The following is a 12763-nucleotide window of genomic DNA, read 5'->3' on the forward strand; positions in this document are numbered from 1 at the left end:
GTGATTATTGTGACATATACTCCCCCCCCCCCCCCCCCCTCTCTCCCCAAATTGCATAATATGTTAATCACGACTAATGATTCCAATTAATCACCCATCCTTCTAATCTCTATCCACATGTTCCTCACTAGAAGTGTGCAGTGGAAAAGTGTGCAAGTATGGGGGGATGTGCGAACGAGGCAAGTGTGTTTGTCCATCGTGCCATGGTGTTGCCTCTTCTCCTGTTTGTGGCACCAATGGAGTCACTTATTCCGATGCCTGTCGGCTACGGTCCGTGGCTTGTGCTCGCCGCACGACCCTGGGAATTGCATCGTATGGGGCCTGCAATGGTGCGTAAGGGTCATCCATGCAATCTTAACCACAACTCTATTGGGAGAGAAACCCTATTGGAAAACATAACCTGTCCAAAGGTGGAGGTTTCTCTGTCTGTGAGCTGTGAGCAGCATGTCTAAAAAAGTTATGGACGGATTTGGACGAAATTAGGTGGACAGTTTGGTTGTGTGACAAGGACGAATTGGTTAGATTTTGGTGACTATCCGAATCCAGATTCAGCCAATCTGTGGGATACAATACGTAAACTGTTAAGCCTGCCGGAGGTATGTGCTCTACCAAGTGCCGGTCTCGGTGCGTTTGGTTTAGTCTGGCATTCATACATCACTTGACAAGATCTGGAATGGCCTTTCCAATTTGGCCACATTCCATGAATGGACTCCACCTAGGAATACTTTCACAAAAGCCTACTTTGTCGCGTGCACCGGTTTATCCCATTCTACATGTGGCTATCCTATCCATCCTCCCAGTCCTGGTACACTGAATCCTGGAGAGAAGGTGGTTGAGGTCAAGTAGCTTGCTTTCTCAGAATGGAAAGCTAACCTGACTGAGGCAACCTTAGTTAATTCCGTAAGGAGCAGGGTAACTCAGGAGCAGGAGCTAGGTCTGTCTGGAGAGGGAAAGCCTCTCGTCGCTCTCCCGTCATCTCCACTCTTTTAGAAGGCCATTCTCAGATCCCTTCCATTCTTGAACCTGAAAGTATACACTGAGGTTGTGGTAGTTTGCTGCTGCGGATGTAGGTAGTTGTTGTTGTTGTTGTTGTTGTTTTCGTATGTGGCCTGTGGCTGCTGGTTGCATCATTTCTCTGGAAGAGCGTTTGTGCCACTGATGCTGTGCCCCAATTACCAGTGAGCTGGTACTCAATTTGCCGACCTCAGGAGGATGACAGGCTGAGTCAACCCCCCTGGCATTAATTCAACGATCCACCCGGATTCAAACTCAGGTTCCGAGGATCCCAAGCCGCACCCGAACTGTTAAGCCAACACCAGGCTACATGCAGGTGGTAACCTATGTGGTTGAACATGAGACATGCTGGAAGCCACCTTCTGACAGAACCATTTGTGTCATAGAGAGTCCAGCTTTTCGGTTTCCCATTGTAGAGGATCACCAAGGCTTTCTCTCCTGCAGCTACAACAACATCGGTAGAAGCTGACTGTGCATCATACACCTTGGCTTGCTCATGGAAGTGACCGCTTGTCTTAGATTTATTGAGAGAAGCTCCTGTCCCGATCCCATCGAGGCGAGATGTTGTGTCACATCCAAGGACAGGATGGAGGAAGAGGATGTGTTTGCATATGTCCGGACCAAGCTGTTCTTTGACCACCTTGATGACCCAGATGCGAGGGTTTTTTGTGTTCTTCTCAGAATCTGGGCGGAAGAACAGGTCATGAGACTCTAAGCGTGCGTGGTACAAGAAAGTGGCACTCTAAGCCCTATGCACAGTAGGACGAGGAGGTCTTGTGTCATCGCTGATCAGTACTCTGTTGGTGATGGTAACAGTCTCCACAGCCTACTAAACAACAAAGAGATGAGCAATCTCCTGAAGCATGGTGTGTCTGACAGTTCCTTCATATGCTTTCCCACAATCCAAAAAACACTGATTTCAGGGCTTTCCCATCACAGGATTTCTTAAGACTTTTTCATAGAGGACACCTTCCTCGGTATGTTGCAAGTGAGAGAGCTGTTTGAAGTCATTGTACATAATGCCTGTACTAATCGTTAAGATTGCATCTTTCTTAAGCCCTGTTTGGAGTTTAATTTTAAGCTCCAAACCGTTTAGTAGGGCTTCATGCTTGAAACAACAGAAGTGACAAAATCTCTTGATGTGCTCCTATTCCCTTGGTTTTACCAAGAAATCCATAACTGTCACCTTTCATCGATTAGAAAGCTGAAAAGCTTCTCCACATGGTTTCATTGTTTCTCAATGCATCGGCCAACAATAGAAAGCAATGAGCAATAATGAATGGTGACAAGGAAATTGCTCACACTGTTGGGGAATACCTCCCCTTTGAGAGATTCCGTGTGATGGCAAGCTATTAAGCAAACCATTGAGGAGAGAGCGAGCAGGCAGATGCACAACTCAGCATATACTTTCTTGGCATGACTCCCCTGAGTGTCACCGGTGACCCCAGTCAAGCAGCCGAGGCCCTACAGCCTCTTGGGGGAAGTGAAATGGTTGGCTGCAACCAAAATATGCCAAACAATGACATTCAGTCACAGAACACCAAGTGTGGCCACACCAAGCAGCCAGGATGTGTGCTGAAAAGGATAATGAGGATGTGTGCTTCTCCAATGAGGAAGGAGATCCCTGCCTCACGATAGGACAGAGCTTTACACCAAAGGTAGAATCTAAAAAGGTGTCACCTGTTCAACAACCAACAACGACGAGGTTCCAGACAAATCAGAGAAGATTAAATGAACAGAGCTTTTGCTGAGAGGAAAAGGAAATCATCCTCCAGTGCAAAGCGTACGCTACGCATGAAGCATGGGGGATTAACGGCAAAGGAAAAAGATTCATGAACCATTTGAAATGAACAAAGCTGGCAGCCAAAAAACCAATGTTTCGCAATCTGGTTCATGAATAATGATACTTTTCCGAAAAAGGAGGTGGCGATGTTGAGTTCTGGGAGAACTTCCTCTCACCTCCTAAAACACGCATATGGAGATAACAACCAATTGGGGAATGTTCTATGCCTATGACATCATGAATCGAAACATGGGATGTAAGATTGTTGACCAATCTTCAGGCCGACGGCATATAGTTACTTCCTTTAAGATAAATGAAATATTCAATTTATCACTAAATGTAATCCTTTGATGAATTATTGTTTCGATTTTTCTCGGACCAATAACCTTTGTTTTTACTTTTATGTGGCATATTCTGATTTGGCTTTTGAAGCTATATTTTTGTTTGGACAAAGATTTTTATCTAAAGAGGAACTCGCATTGGAGGACGTAATTTCAATTTCTTTTTCAATCGTGAATGCCAATTTTCAAAATATTTCCATCAATGAGGAGGAATATGCCATAGGAAAGCTAATTGATAGATATTACACCGATGGCATGTGTGGTGTGCATGTACAGAATGTGACAGAAGCCAAGGTTTGGCCTCGTATAACCCCTGCCAAGAGAAGCGGTGCAAGCTTTTTGGCGGTGAATGGGAAATGGCATCGCAAGGCACCGATGGTCATTGCACCTGTCTCCAAGACTGCCGCTTCTCTCCCACTGATCCTGTAGGTAGTGGGTAGCTTATCCTCTTCATAATTTTTACATACAAAACGGAAGTTGCGACGGAAGTTAAAAAGGCAGTGCACTGATAGAGGGGCCAGTTTGACACAATAAGCAAGGGAATCAACACCAGGAAAGGAAGAGAGATGTGAGGAGGACACTCAGTAACCTTTAAGTCGGTGGGTTGATTTCGAAGGGTTTAATGGGGGTATAAAAGATCATGGTTTAGGGTGGGAATGACGGGAGATGGTGGCACAATATTTAACCCCCTAATTCCTCCCAGAAATGTTATATTTTACACTTTACCACTTGCATGTTTCTTCACCAATTAAAACTCCACTGAAACTTTTCAAAGAGGCCTTGTTAGTTTGGAAAGCAGTGTGGGATATATTAGCACATACAACAGCCTGCAAAAGTATTCACCCCCATCCAAAGGTTTTACATTTTGATGCCACCTGAGCTTATTTAACGATGCTTTCAAATTAAATTTAATATATAGAGTCTTCACAATCTATTCCAAAGTGATAAAGCTAAAAAATGTGAATAAGTTAGAGTAACAGAGAAAATCAGATGATTCTCAGTTGCATAAGTATTCAAACCCTTTGTCTAATTAACCCTAAATCACTTCAGGAGCAAATTATTAGATTGAAAGGTTAAATAAATAAGTGTAATAGATTTCACCTGTATGTAATTAAAAATGAAACTCCTCCATTTATCTAAGGAGTTTTAAGATGCAACTCACATGATCATCCACCAAGGCAAACATAAAAACCAAGGAGCTTTCCAAAGAAGTCAGACATAAAGTGGTGGAGAAGCACGTTCAGGAGAAGGTTATAAGAAGATTTCAAAGTCACTTATTATCCCTTTGAGTACGGTGAAATCAATCATTAAGAAGTGGAAGATGTATCGTACCACCCAGACTCTACCCAGATCAAGTCGCCCATCCAAACTCAGCAGCAGGGCGAGCAGCAAACTGGTTTGGGACATCACTGTGAATCCAACAATGACTTTGAAAGATATGCAAGTCTCTATGTGTCCCAGATGGGGGTCAGTGTTCTTCAATCAACAATATACAGTTCCCTGGCCTCTATGGACAGATGGGAAAAAGAATCCATTACTGATAAATACGCATCTAAAAGCTCGAATGGCGTTTGATAAAAAATCATCTCAATGATACTGCAGACGTGCTGTGAAAAGTTTTGTGGTCAGACGAGACAAAAATTGAACTTCTTGGTCTAAATTAAAAGTGTTGTGTCTGGTGCAAGTCCAACACTGCATATCACCTAGTCAACACCATCCCTACTGTCAAACATGGTGGTGGCAGCATCATTTAATGGGGTGATTTAATGGATGGTACAAAGTACAGGAGACCCCTTCATGAAAACCTGCTTGAAATTCACATTTGATTAGGACAATGGTCTGAAGCACAAAGCTAAAGCCACAGTGGATTAGCTCAATAAGAAGAAAATAAATGTTCTTGAGTGGCCCAGTCAAAGTCCTGACTTGAGCCCAATTGAATATTTATGGCGAGACTTAAAGATTGCAGTCCATCAACAATCTCCATCAAACTTGGCATAACTAGAGTACTTTTCACATGAAGAATTGGCAAAGGTTTCACCATCTCACTGTACGAAGCTTACTACCCACAAAGGTTAGAGACCTACTACCCACAAAGACACATCACAGTCATTGCTGCAAAAGGTGCTTCCAGCAAGTACTGACCTAAGGGGCTGAATACTTTTGCAACCAGCGAATTTTGATATGTGCATGTTTTTTGCAGGTATTCCTGACAGGTAACCTCCTTCATCTGAAATGTTTAATTTGATCTCTTCAGTTATGAAAAAAAAAGTTATTTAGAAAGAATTTTTTCTACGTAATTCATACTTCCTCTAAATGTGGCATTATTGGTAGGGGATGAATACTTTTGCAGGCGGCTTTCTATGCATAAGGAACGTTTGTAGCTGTGATCTTGTAACGTTTTCTTGCCTACGTCTGCAGTTGTGTGGGTCAGATGGTCGTACGTACATGCACGACTGTGCTCGGAGGAAAACTGCTTGCAAGCAGCAACATGACATCACGTTAACTCATAAGGGCTCATGTACAACAGGTAACCTTTCCATCAAAAAAGATGCAGCACATTCCCTAGGCAAGCATGGTTATGATGGATACTGTTTTTATTCCTTACCTGTTGCTAATTCCTTTTTTATTCTTCCTTTGGACAGATAAAAGTGTGGATTGTTGGAACACTATTTTTGGATGCTGCCCAGATAATGTCACTGGTGCCTCTGGAGTGGCTTTCTCTGGCTGTCCAGGTATGCCTATTGCCTCATTCTGGTTGCATTGTGAGCCTTCAAAGACAATACAGTCTGTTTCGGAATGAATATTTATTGCACCAGCTTCCGGCCTTCCCCTCCCCACACTCATTTCCCTTAAGCAGATTTTGTGATGTGATTGCTGTCTCCCATATAGTTACATTTTACTTGTTGCAGCTAAGTGGACTGGTGGGCATTGGGTGGAGAGGGGAGGGAGGCATTCCTTACGTATATCATAAATAATGTTAGGGTTGAGCGGAGTGTGGACCCATTCAGGAATAGCACAGGAGAATTGGTAGACGACGAAGGTGAGCTGGCAGGCTTATTATATCGTGTTTTTGCTCCTACAGTTACCCAGGAACAGTCAAGGGAACTTCCAATAGCTGAGAGTATCTATCTCAGTGGTGAGCAACGGCTTTTAGAAGAGATCCATGTAAAAGTAGATGAAATGAAGAAACAGCTGGAAAAATTATGGGATGTACATGCTCCAGGGTTTGATAATATGCACCCAAGAGTATTGATAAAGGTGGCAGACCAGATAAGTGTGGTGTTAGCGGAGATCCTTAACAGCTCATTGGGGTCAGAACAGGTACGAGAGGATTGCAGAGTAGCAAATGTAGCACTACTTTTTAAGAAAGGTTCCAGAGAATAATTGGAGAACTAATAAAGACCTCTTAAGTTTGACTTCAGTTGTGGGGAAGGTGTTGGAGACATTAAATTTAAGGAACAGACAGGGAAACATTTCAATAATTTCAAGCTAATTAAAGGTAGTTAGAATGGATTTACTAAAGGGAGATAATAATATTTAACAAATTTATTGGAGTTCTATGAAGCCGTTTCTGATTGGGTGGATGAGGGCAGTGCAGTGGACACATTATATCTGGATCATCAGAAGGTTTTTGATAAGGTACAATATTGGAGGTTGTTTGCCAAGGTAAGGCTTGTGGAGTGGCTCGTCAGGTAGTTAACTGGATTGGAAACTAGATGAGTGATAGGAAGCAAAGACTAGCTATGAGTGGTAGGATGTCTAGCTGGGAAGATGTAAGTAACATGGTACCTTAAGGATAAGTACCGAGACCATTTATTCCTGACAGTGAAACACACTGCAACCCACGCCTACAAAAAACAGACCATTTGGACCGCCGGGCGCATTTTCCTTCCAATCATCATGTAACTTGGTTGAAGTTTTCCAAGGATAGGCGCTCTTGTGTTGAAAGTTTAATGTCAATCAATCTTGAAAGTGGTTGCAGAGAAAACAAAACTAAAAGTGAACAAGAAAGAGCAATCAGAGATTGCAGACCCTCGCCAGGATGTGTTTTTAGTGATTTTTAAGGCTTTTGTGTTAAATCAAACATGGCGGCCGAACCATGTTACCGATGACATCATCATTAACACATGTTACTCCCCATGGAGAGTTCTTTACAATGAGCCATGTCTCAATTTTTTTCTATGCAGCGCTTTCGGAGATATAGAGGTGCAAAGTTGTTCGGTTTTTCTAAGATGGCGCCTTACCACATGACCTATGACGTCATAATTATCATTAAAAAAATTCTGCAGGAGGAGGTGCACCGATGATGAAAACTTCCTGTAAATCTGACCAACAGTTGCAAGAGAAAATAATATTTTTTCTGTGCGGACAATCAAACAGATAGACAGACAGACAAACAAATGAAAAATCACTCATGGAGTGACACTTGGCAAAACAGAACAAAGTGGATGGCACTCAGTGGGGCGTCCGTTTGACCTCAAAAATAATTAGTGGTTGAATTCAGTGACCTGATATGCAAACCATCTTCAAAGTTCAAGTTAATCAGATGAAAATTGACAATTTTAGAAATTCGGCCTATGTTGACCTCAAAAATTGTTGTTGGTTGCTTTCAGTAAGGCAATATGAAAATCCTTTTTAAATATCAAGCCAATCAGATAAAAATTGACGATTTTAGAAATTTGAAATTTTTGTTGACGTTTGACCGATGTTGATCCCAAAAATGTTGGTGGTTGAATTCAGTTCGCCGATATGTAAATCCTATTCAAATTTCAAGTCAATCGAATGAAAATTGAGCATTTTAGAAATTTGAAATGGTTGTTGACCTTTGGCCTATGTTGGTGGTTGAATTTAGTTCGCTGATATGTAAATCCCATTCAAATTTAAAGTGAATCGGATGAAGATTGAGGATTTTAGAAATTTGAAATTGTTGTTGATCTTTGGCCTATGTTGACCTTTTGGCCTATGCTGATCTCAAAAATAGTTCGTGGTTGCTTTCAGTAAGGTGATATGAAAATCCTTTTCAAATTTCAAGTCAATCGGATGAAAATTGACGATTTTAGAAAATTGAAATTGTTGTTGACCTTTGACCTATGGTGATCCAAAAAATAGTTGGTGGTTGAATTTAGTTTGCTGATATGTAAATCCCATTCAAATTTAAAGTGAATCGGATAAAAATTGAGGATTTTAGAAATTTGCAATTGTTGTTGACCTTTGGCCTATGTTGACCTTTTGGCCTATGTTGATCTCATCAATAGTTGGTGGTTGAATTCAGTTCACCGATATGTAAATCCTCTTCAAATTTCAAGTCAATCGGATGAAAATTGAAAATTTTAGAAATTTGAAATGGTTGTTGACCTTTGGCCGATGTTGAACTTTTGGCCTATGCTGAATTCAAAAATAGTTGGTGGTTGCTTTCAGTAAGGTGATATGAAAATCCTTTTCAAATTTCAAGCCAATCAGATAAAAATTGACGATTGAAAAAATTGAAATTGTTGTTGACCTTTGACCTATGGTGATCCCAAAAATAGTTGGTGGTTAAATTTAGTTTCCTGATGCGTAAATCCCATTCAAATTTCAATTGAATCCGATGAACATTGAGGATTTTAGAAATTTGAAATTGTTTAAAAAAATTTTTTTTTTTTTTTTGGATACATAATCGAGGCTCGTGAAAGAGCTAACATTTATCACACAAACAAATCAAACAGACAAACAAACAAAGTATATAAAAAGGGGAGCGGTAGACAAGATGGGGAGAGAAGGGGAAGCACATAAACACAACATTTGAGACCAGGGACATCGGGAATGTGTGGGAGGGAGAGGGCTTGGGGGGAGGCGGCGTGGGAAGGGGGGAGGGGGGAGGTGGGAGAAGTATAAACACAAGGACACCAAGGACTTCCAGGAAAGAAGTTGGTATTTCAAAAAAGTGGATTTGGGGTGAAATTATCGGGGGTAGAAAAGATCAAGGTTTTGGATGGGGGAAGATAAGAGATGGTGTTGAACAGCTGTTTAAAAGACCTGGAGGGAGGAGTGGGATTGAAGAGAGTGAGGGAGTTTGTTCCAGAGGTGAGAGAAAAGAGGAATGAAAGAGTGAAGGTGAGCAGAGAGCCGAGATTTCGGCAGTTTAACCATCAGAGGGTGGCTGGCAGATCTTGTGCGACCTGTAGGAATATTTGGGGGACAGAGCCCAGAGAGAGCTGGAGGAGCAAGGCCGTAGAGGAGTCGGTAGAAGACAGAAAGACCACCAACCTGCCTGAGGTGAGTAAGTGAAAGGCCCTCGGAGGTAGCTTCATCACAGGAGATTCCAATCGATTCTCAACGCTTTGGTTTCAACAGCGTGAAGACGAGCTAGGTGTGAGGCAGGAGCACCAGCCCAAAGGGGAGAGCAGTATTCCATTGAGCTGCGGATGAAAGCCTTGTATGTGGTGATGAGCTCAGGTGTGCCAAGGAAGGACTTCGCACGACGGAGGATGCCCAGTCGGCGACTGGCTTTGGAAGCCAGATTTGAAATGTGGTTTTCCCAGGAAAGATCATGGCAGATAGTGAGACCCAAAAGCTTGAGTGACAGAACTTCTTGGAGAGGATTATTCAGTAAGTGGATGGGAGGGTTGTCCAGTCGGTCTTTTCGGAGAGACATCGTAAGAGTGTGAGATTTGTCAGGATTGAAAGACATGTTCCACTTGTTTGGCCAGTTTGTGATTTTGTCCAGGTCTGCAGAGAGTGATGAGGCTGCAGACTGCCGATCTGAGGGATGAGGAATGGAGCGGCAGAGAGTGGAGTCATCAGGAAAGAGATAAGAGAGGATTTTCAAGAGAGTCGGAGAGATCATTGATGAAGACCGGTGGTTGAAAGTGTGGTTGAAAAAAAGTGGTTGTTGACCTTTGGCCTATGCTGACCTTTTGGCCGATGTTGATTTCATCAATAGTTGGTGGTTGAATTCAGTTCGCCGATATGTATGTCCGATTCAAATTTCAAGTCAATCGGATGAAAATTGAGGATTTTAGAAATTTGAAATTGTTGTTAACCTTTGGCCTATGTTGACCTTTTGGCCAATGCTGATCTCAAAAATAGTTGTTCGTTGAATTCAGTTCACTGATGTGCATATCCCATTCAAATTTCAAGTGAATCGTATGAAAATTGAGGATTTTAGAAATTTGAAATTGTTGTTGACTTTTTGCGTTTGTTGCTCTTTTGGCCTACGGTGATCTCAAAAATAGTTGGTGGTTGAATTCAGTTTTCTGATATGTAAATCCCATTGAAATTTCAAGTCAATCGGATGAAAATTGAGGATTTTAGACATTTGAAAAAAAGGGGTTGACCTTTGGCCTATGTTGACCTTTTGGCCTATGCTGATCTCAAAAATAGTTGGTGGTTGAATTCAGTTCGCCAATATGTAAATCCTTTTCAAATTTCAAGTCAATCGGATGAAAATTGAGGATTTTAGAAATTTGAAATTGTTGTTGACCTTTGGCCAATGTTGACCTTTTGGCCAATGCTGATCTCAAAAATAGTTGTTCGTTGAATTCAGTTAACTGATGTGCATATCCCATTCAAATTTCAAGTGAATCGTATGAAAATTGAGGATTTTAGAAATTTGAAATTGTTGTTGACTTTTGGCGTTTGCTGCTCTTTTGGCCTATGCTGATCTCAAAAATAGTTTGTGGTTGAATTCAGTTAGCCAATATGTAAATCCTTTTCAAATTTCAAGTCAATCGGATGAAAATTGAGGATTTTAGAAATTTCAAATGGTTGTTGACCTTTGGCCTATGTTGACCTTTTGGCCTATGCTGATCTCAAAAATAGTTGATTGTTGAATTCAGTTAGCCGATATGTAAATCATATTCAAATTTCAAGTCAATCGGATGAAAATTGAGGATTTTAGAAATTTCAAATGGTTGTTGACCTTTGGCCTATGTTGACCTTTTGGCCTATGCTGATCTCAAAAATAGTTGATGGTTGAATTCAGTTAGCCGATATGTAAATCCTTTTTAAATTTCAAGTCAATCGGATGAACATTGAGGATTTTAGAAATTTGAAATTGTTGTGGACCTTTGGCCTATGTTGACCTTTTGGCCAACGCTGATCTCAAAAATAGTTGGTGGTTGAATTCAGTTCGCCGATATGGATATGCTCTTCAAATTTCAAGTCAATCGGATGAAACTTGAGGATTTTAGACATTTGAAAAAAGTGGTTGACCTTTGGCCGATGTTGACGTTTTGACCCCAAAACTATATAGGATTTTGTCTGACTACAAATTCCACCATTTGGTAAAGTTTCGTGAAGATCGGTTTAAAATTGTGTCCTGTAGGCAAGTATAAGTGAGCGGGCAGACACACACACACACACACACACACACACACACACACACACACACACACACACACACACACACACACACACACACACACACACACACACACACACACACGAGTGATCAACATACTAGTCAGGTTCACTATGTTAACAAATATAATTTCGTTCAAAATTTTGGGATTAGCAAACCTGTACATTTTTGGAATCATCAGAGCATGGAGAATCCGAAAATCAATGTTGGCATTTGCAGACACCTGCATGGCCGCCATTTTGGATTTTCAAAATGGCCGCCATAAAATACATATTTTGCGCTATCTCGGCTTCTAGTCAACCTAGAGACGAAATTAAATATGCTAATCCTATGTTTTCTGGGTCAAGGAATCCAATAAAGGCCTCAAAATAGTGCTCAGGATTATAGAAAAGCAACAAACAAAGGTAATTGAAAACCATTGTCTTTATATTTGTGATATAACTGTATTACATAATACAGGATATTGCAAGTCCTTTGAAGTTATAGGTATGGGTTTATAAAGCAAGAAAGCAGCCTTGTTAGTATCAGATTGAACTATAAGTCCTATACACAGGATCTACTAGGTCTACACTGTTCAGGAATATGCTTTTACAGATCTTCATCACTGTCCTGAGGGTCATTTTCGCAAAGGTGTCTATGCAAATGCAAACATTAATTTTTGGATTCCTCATGCTCTGAATATTCCAAAAATGTATAGTTTTGCTAATCTACCAAAATTTTGAACGAAAAAACATGGTGAACCTGACTATACTTGCAAAAAAAAAAATTTTTTTGCCAAGGTATGAAAAATCACTCATAGAGCGACACTTTGCAAAACAGAACAAAGTAGAATGGCATTCAGTGAAGCATCCTTTTGACCTCAAAAATAATTCTTGTTTGAATTATATGACCTGATATGCAAATTGTCTTCAACGTTTAAGTTAATCAGATGAAATTGACAATTTTCGAAATTTGGCCTATGTTGACCTTTTGGCCTATGTTGACCTCAAAAATAGTTGGTGGTTGGTTTCACGAACCTGATATGAAAATCCTTTTCGAATTTCAAGTCAATCACATGGAAATTGAGGATTTTAGAAATTTGAAAAAAGTGAACCTTGATTTTATCAAATCTGGTTTTATCCCTTGAACAATGTACTGCCCCAGCCCTCTTATCTCCCGATGTCCGTGATCCCTACTGTTGTTGCACTTCCTTCCCTCCCCCCCCCCCCCCCCCCTCTTGTCTCCTGCTCCCTTTATTATATGTTATATGTGTTAGCTCTCACACGAGCCTCGACTTAGTATCCA

The 12763-nt window shown here is 41.0% G+C and overlaps 1 protein-coding gene across 3 annotated transcripts in view; it reads left to right on the plus strand.

Annotated features, from left to right (window-relative positions):
* The window catches only part of AGRN (agrin), a 185352-nt gene that overhangs the window by 54842 nt on the left and 117747 nt on the right, over nucleotides 1-12763 (plus strand). For 2 of the 3 annotated variants that reach the window (XM_068118853.2, XM_068118855.2), the window contains 4 exons: nucleotides 132-329; nucleotides 3415-3563; nucleotides 5557-5665; nucleotides 5781-5870. In XM_068118853.2, the coding sequence (XP_067974954.2) occupies nucleotides 132-329; nucleotides 3415-3563; nucleotides 5557-5665; nucleotides 5781-5870 (546 nt within the window). The remainder of the gene's footprint in view (nucleotides 1-131; nucleotides 330-3414; nucleotides 3564-5556; nucleotides 5666-5780; nucleotides 5871-12763) is intronic. The other variant, XM_068118854.2, reaches the window with a different exon arrangement.

This window comes from Myxine glutinosa, chromosome 6 (assembly GCF_964187855.1).
Source record: "Myxine glutinosa chromosome 6, kmMyxGlut1.1, whole genome shotgun sequence".
NCBI classification, from domain to species: Eukaryota; Metazoa; Chordata; class Myxini; order Myxiniformes; family Myxinidae; genus Myxine; species Myxine glutinosa.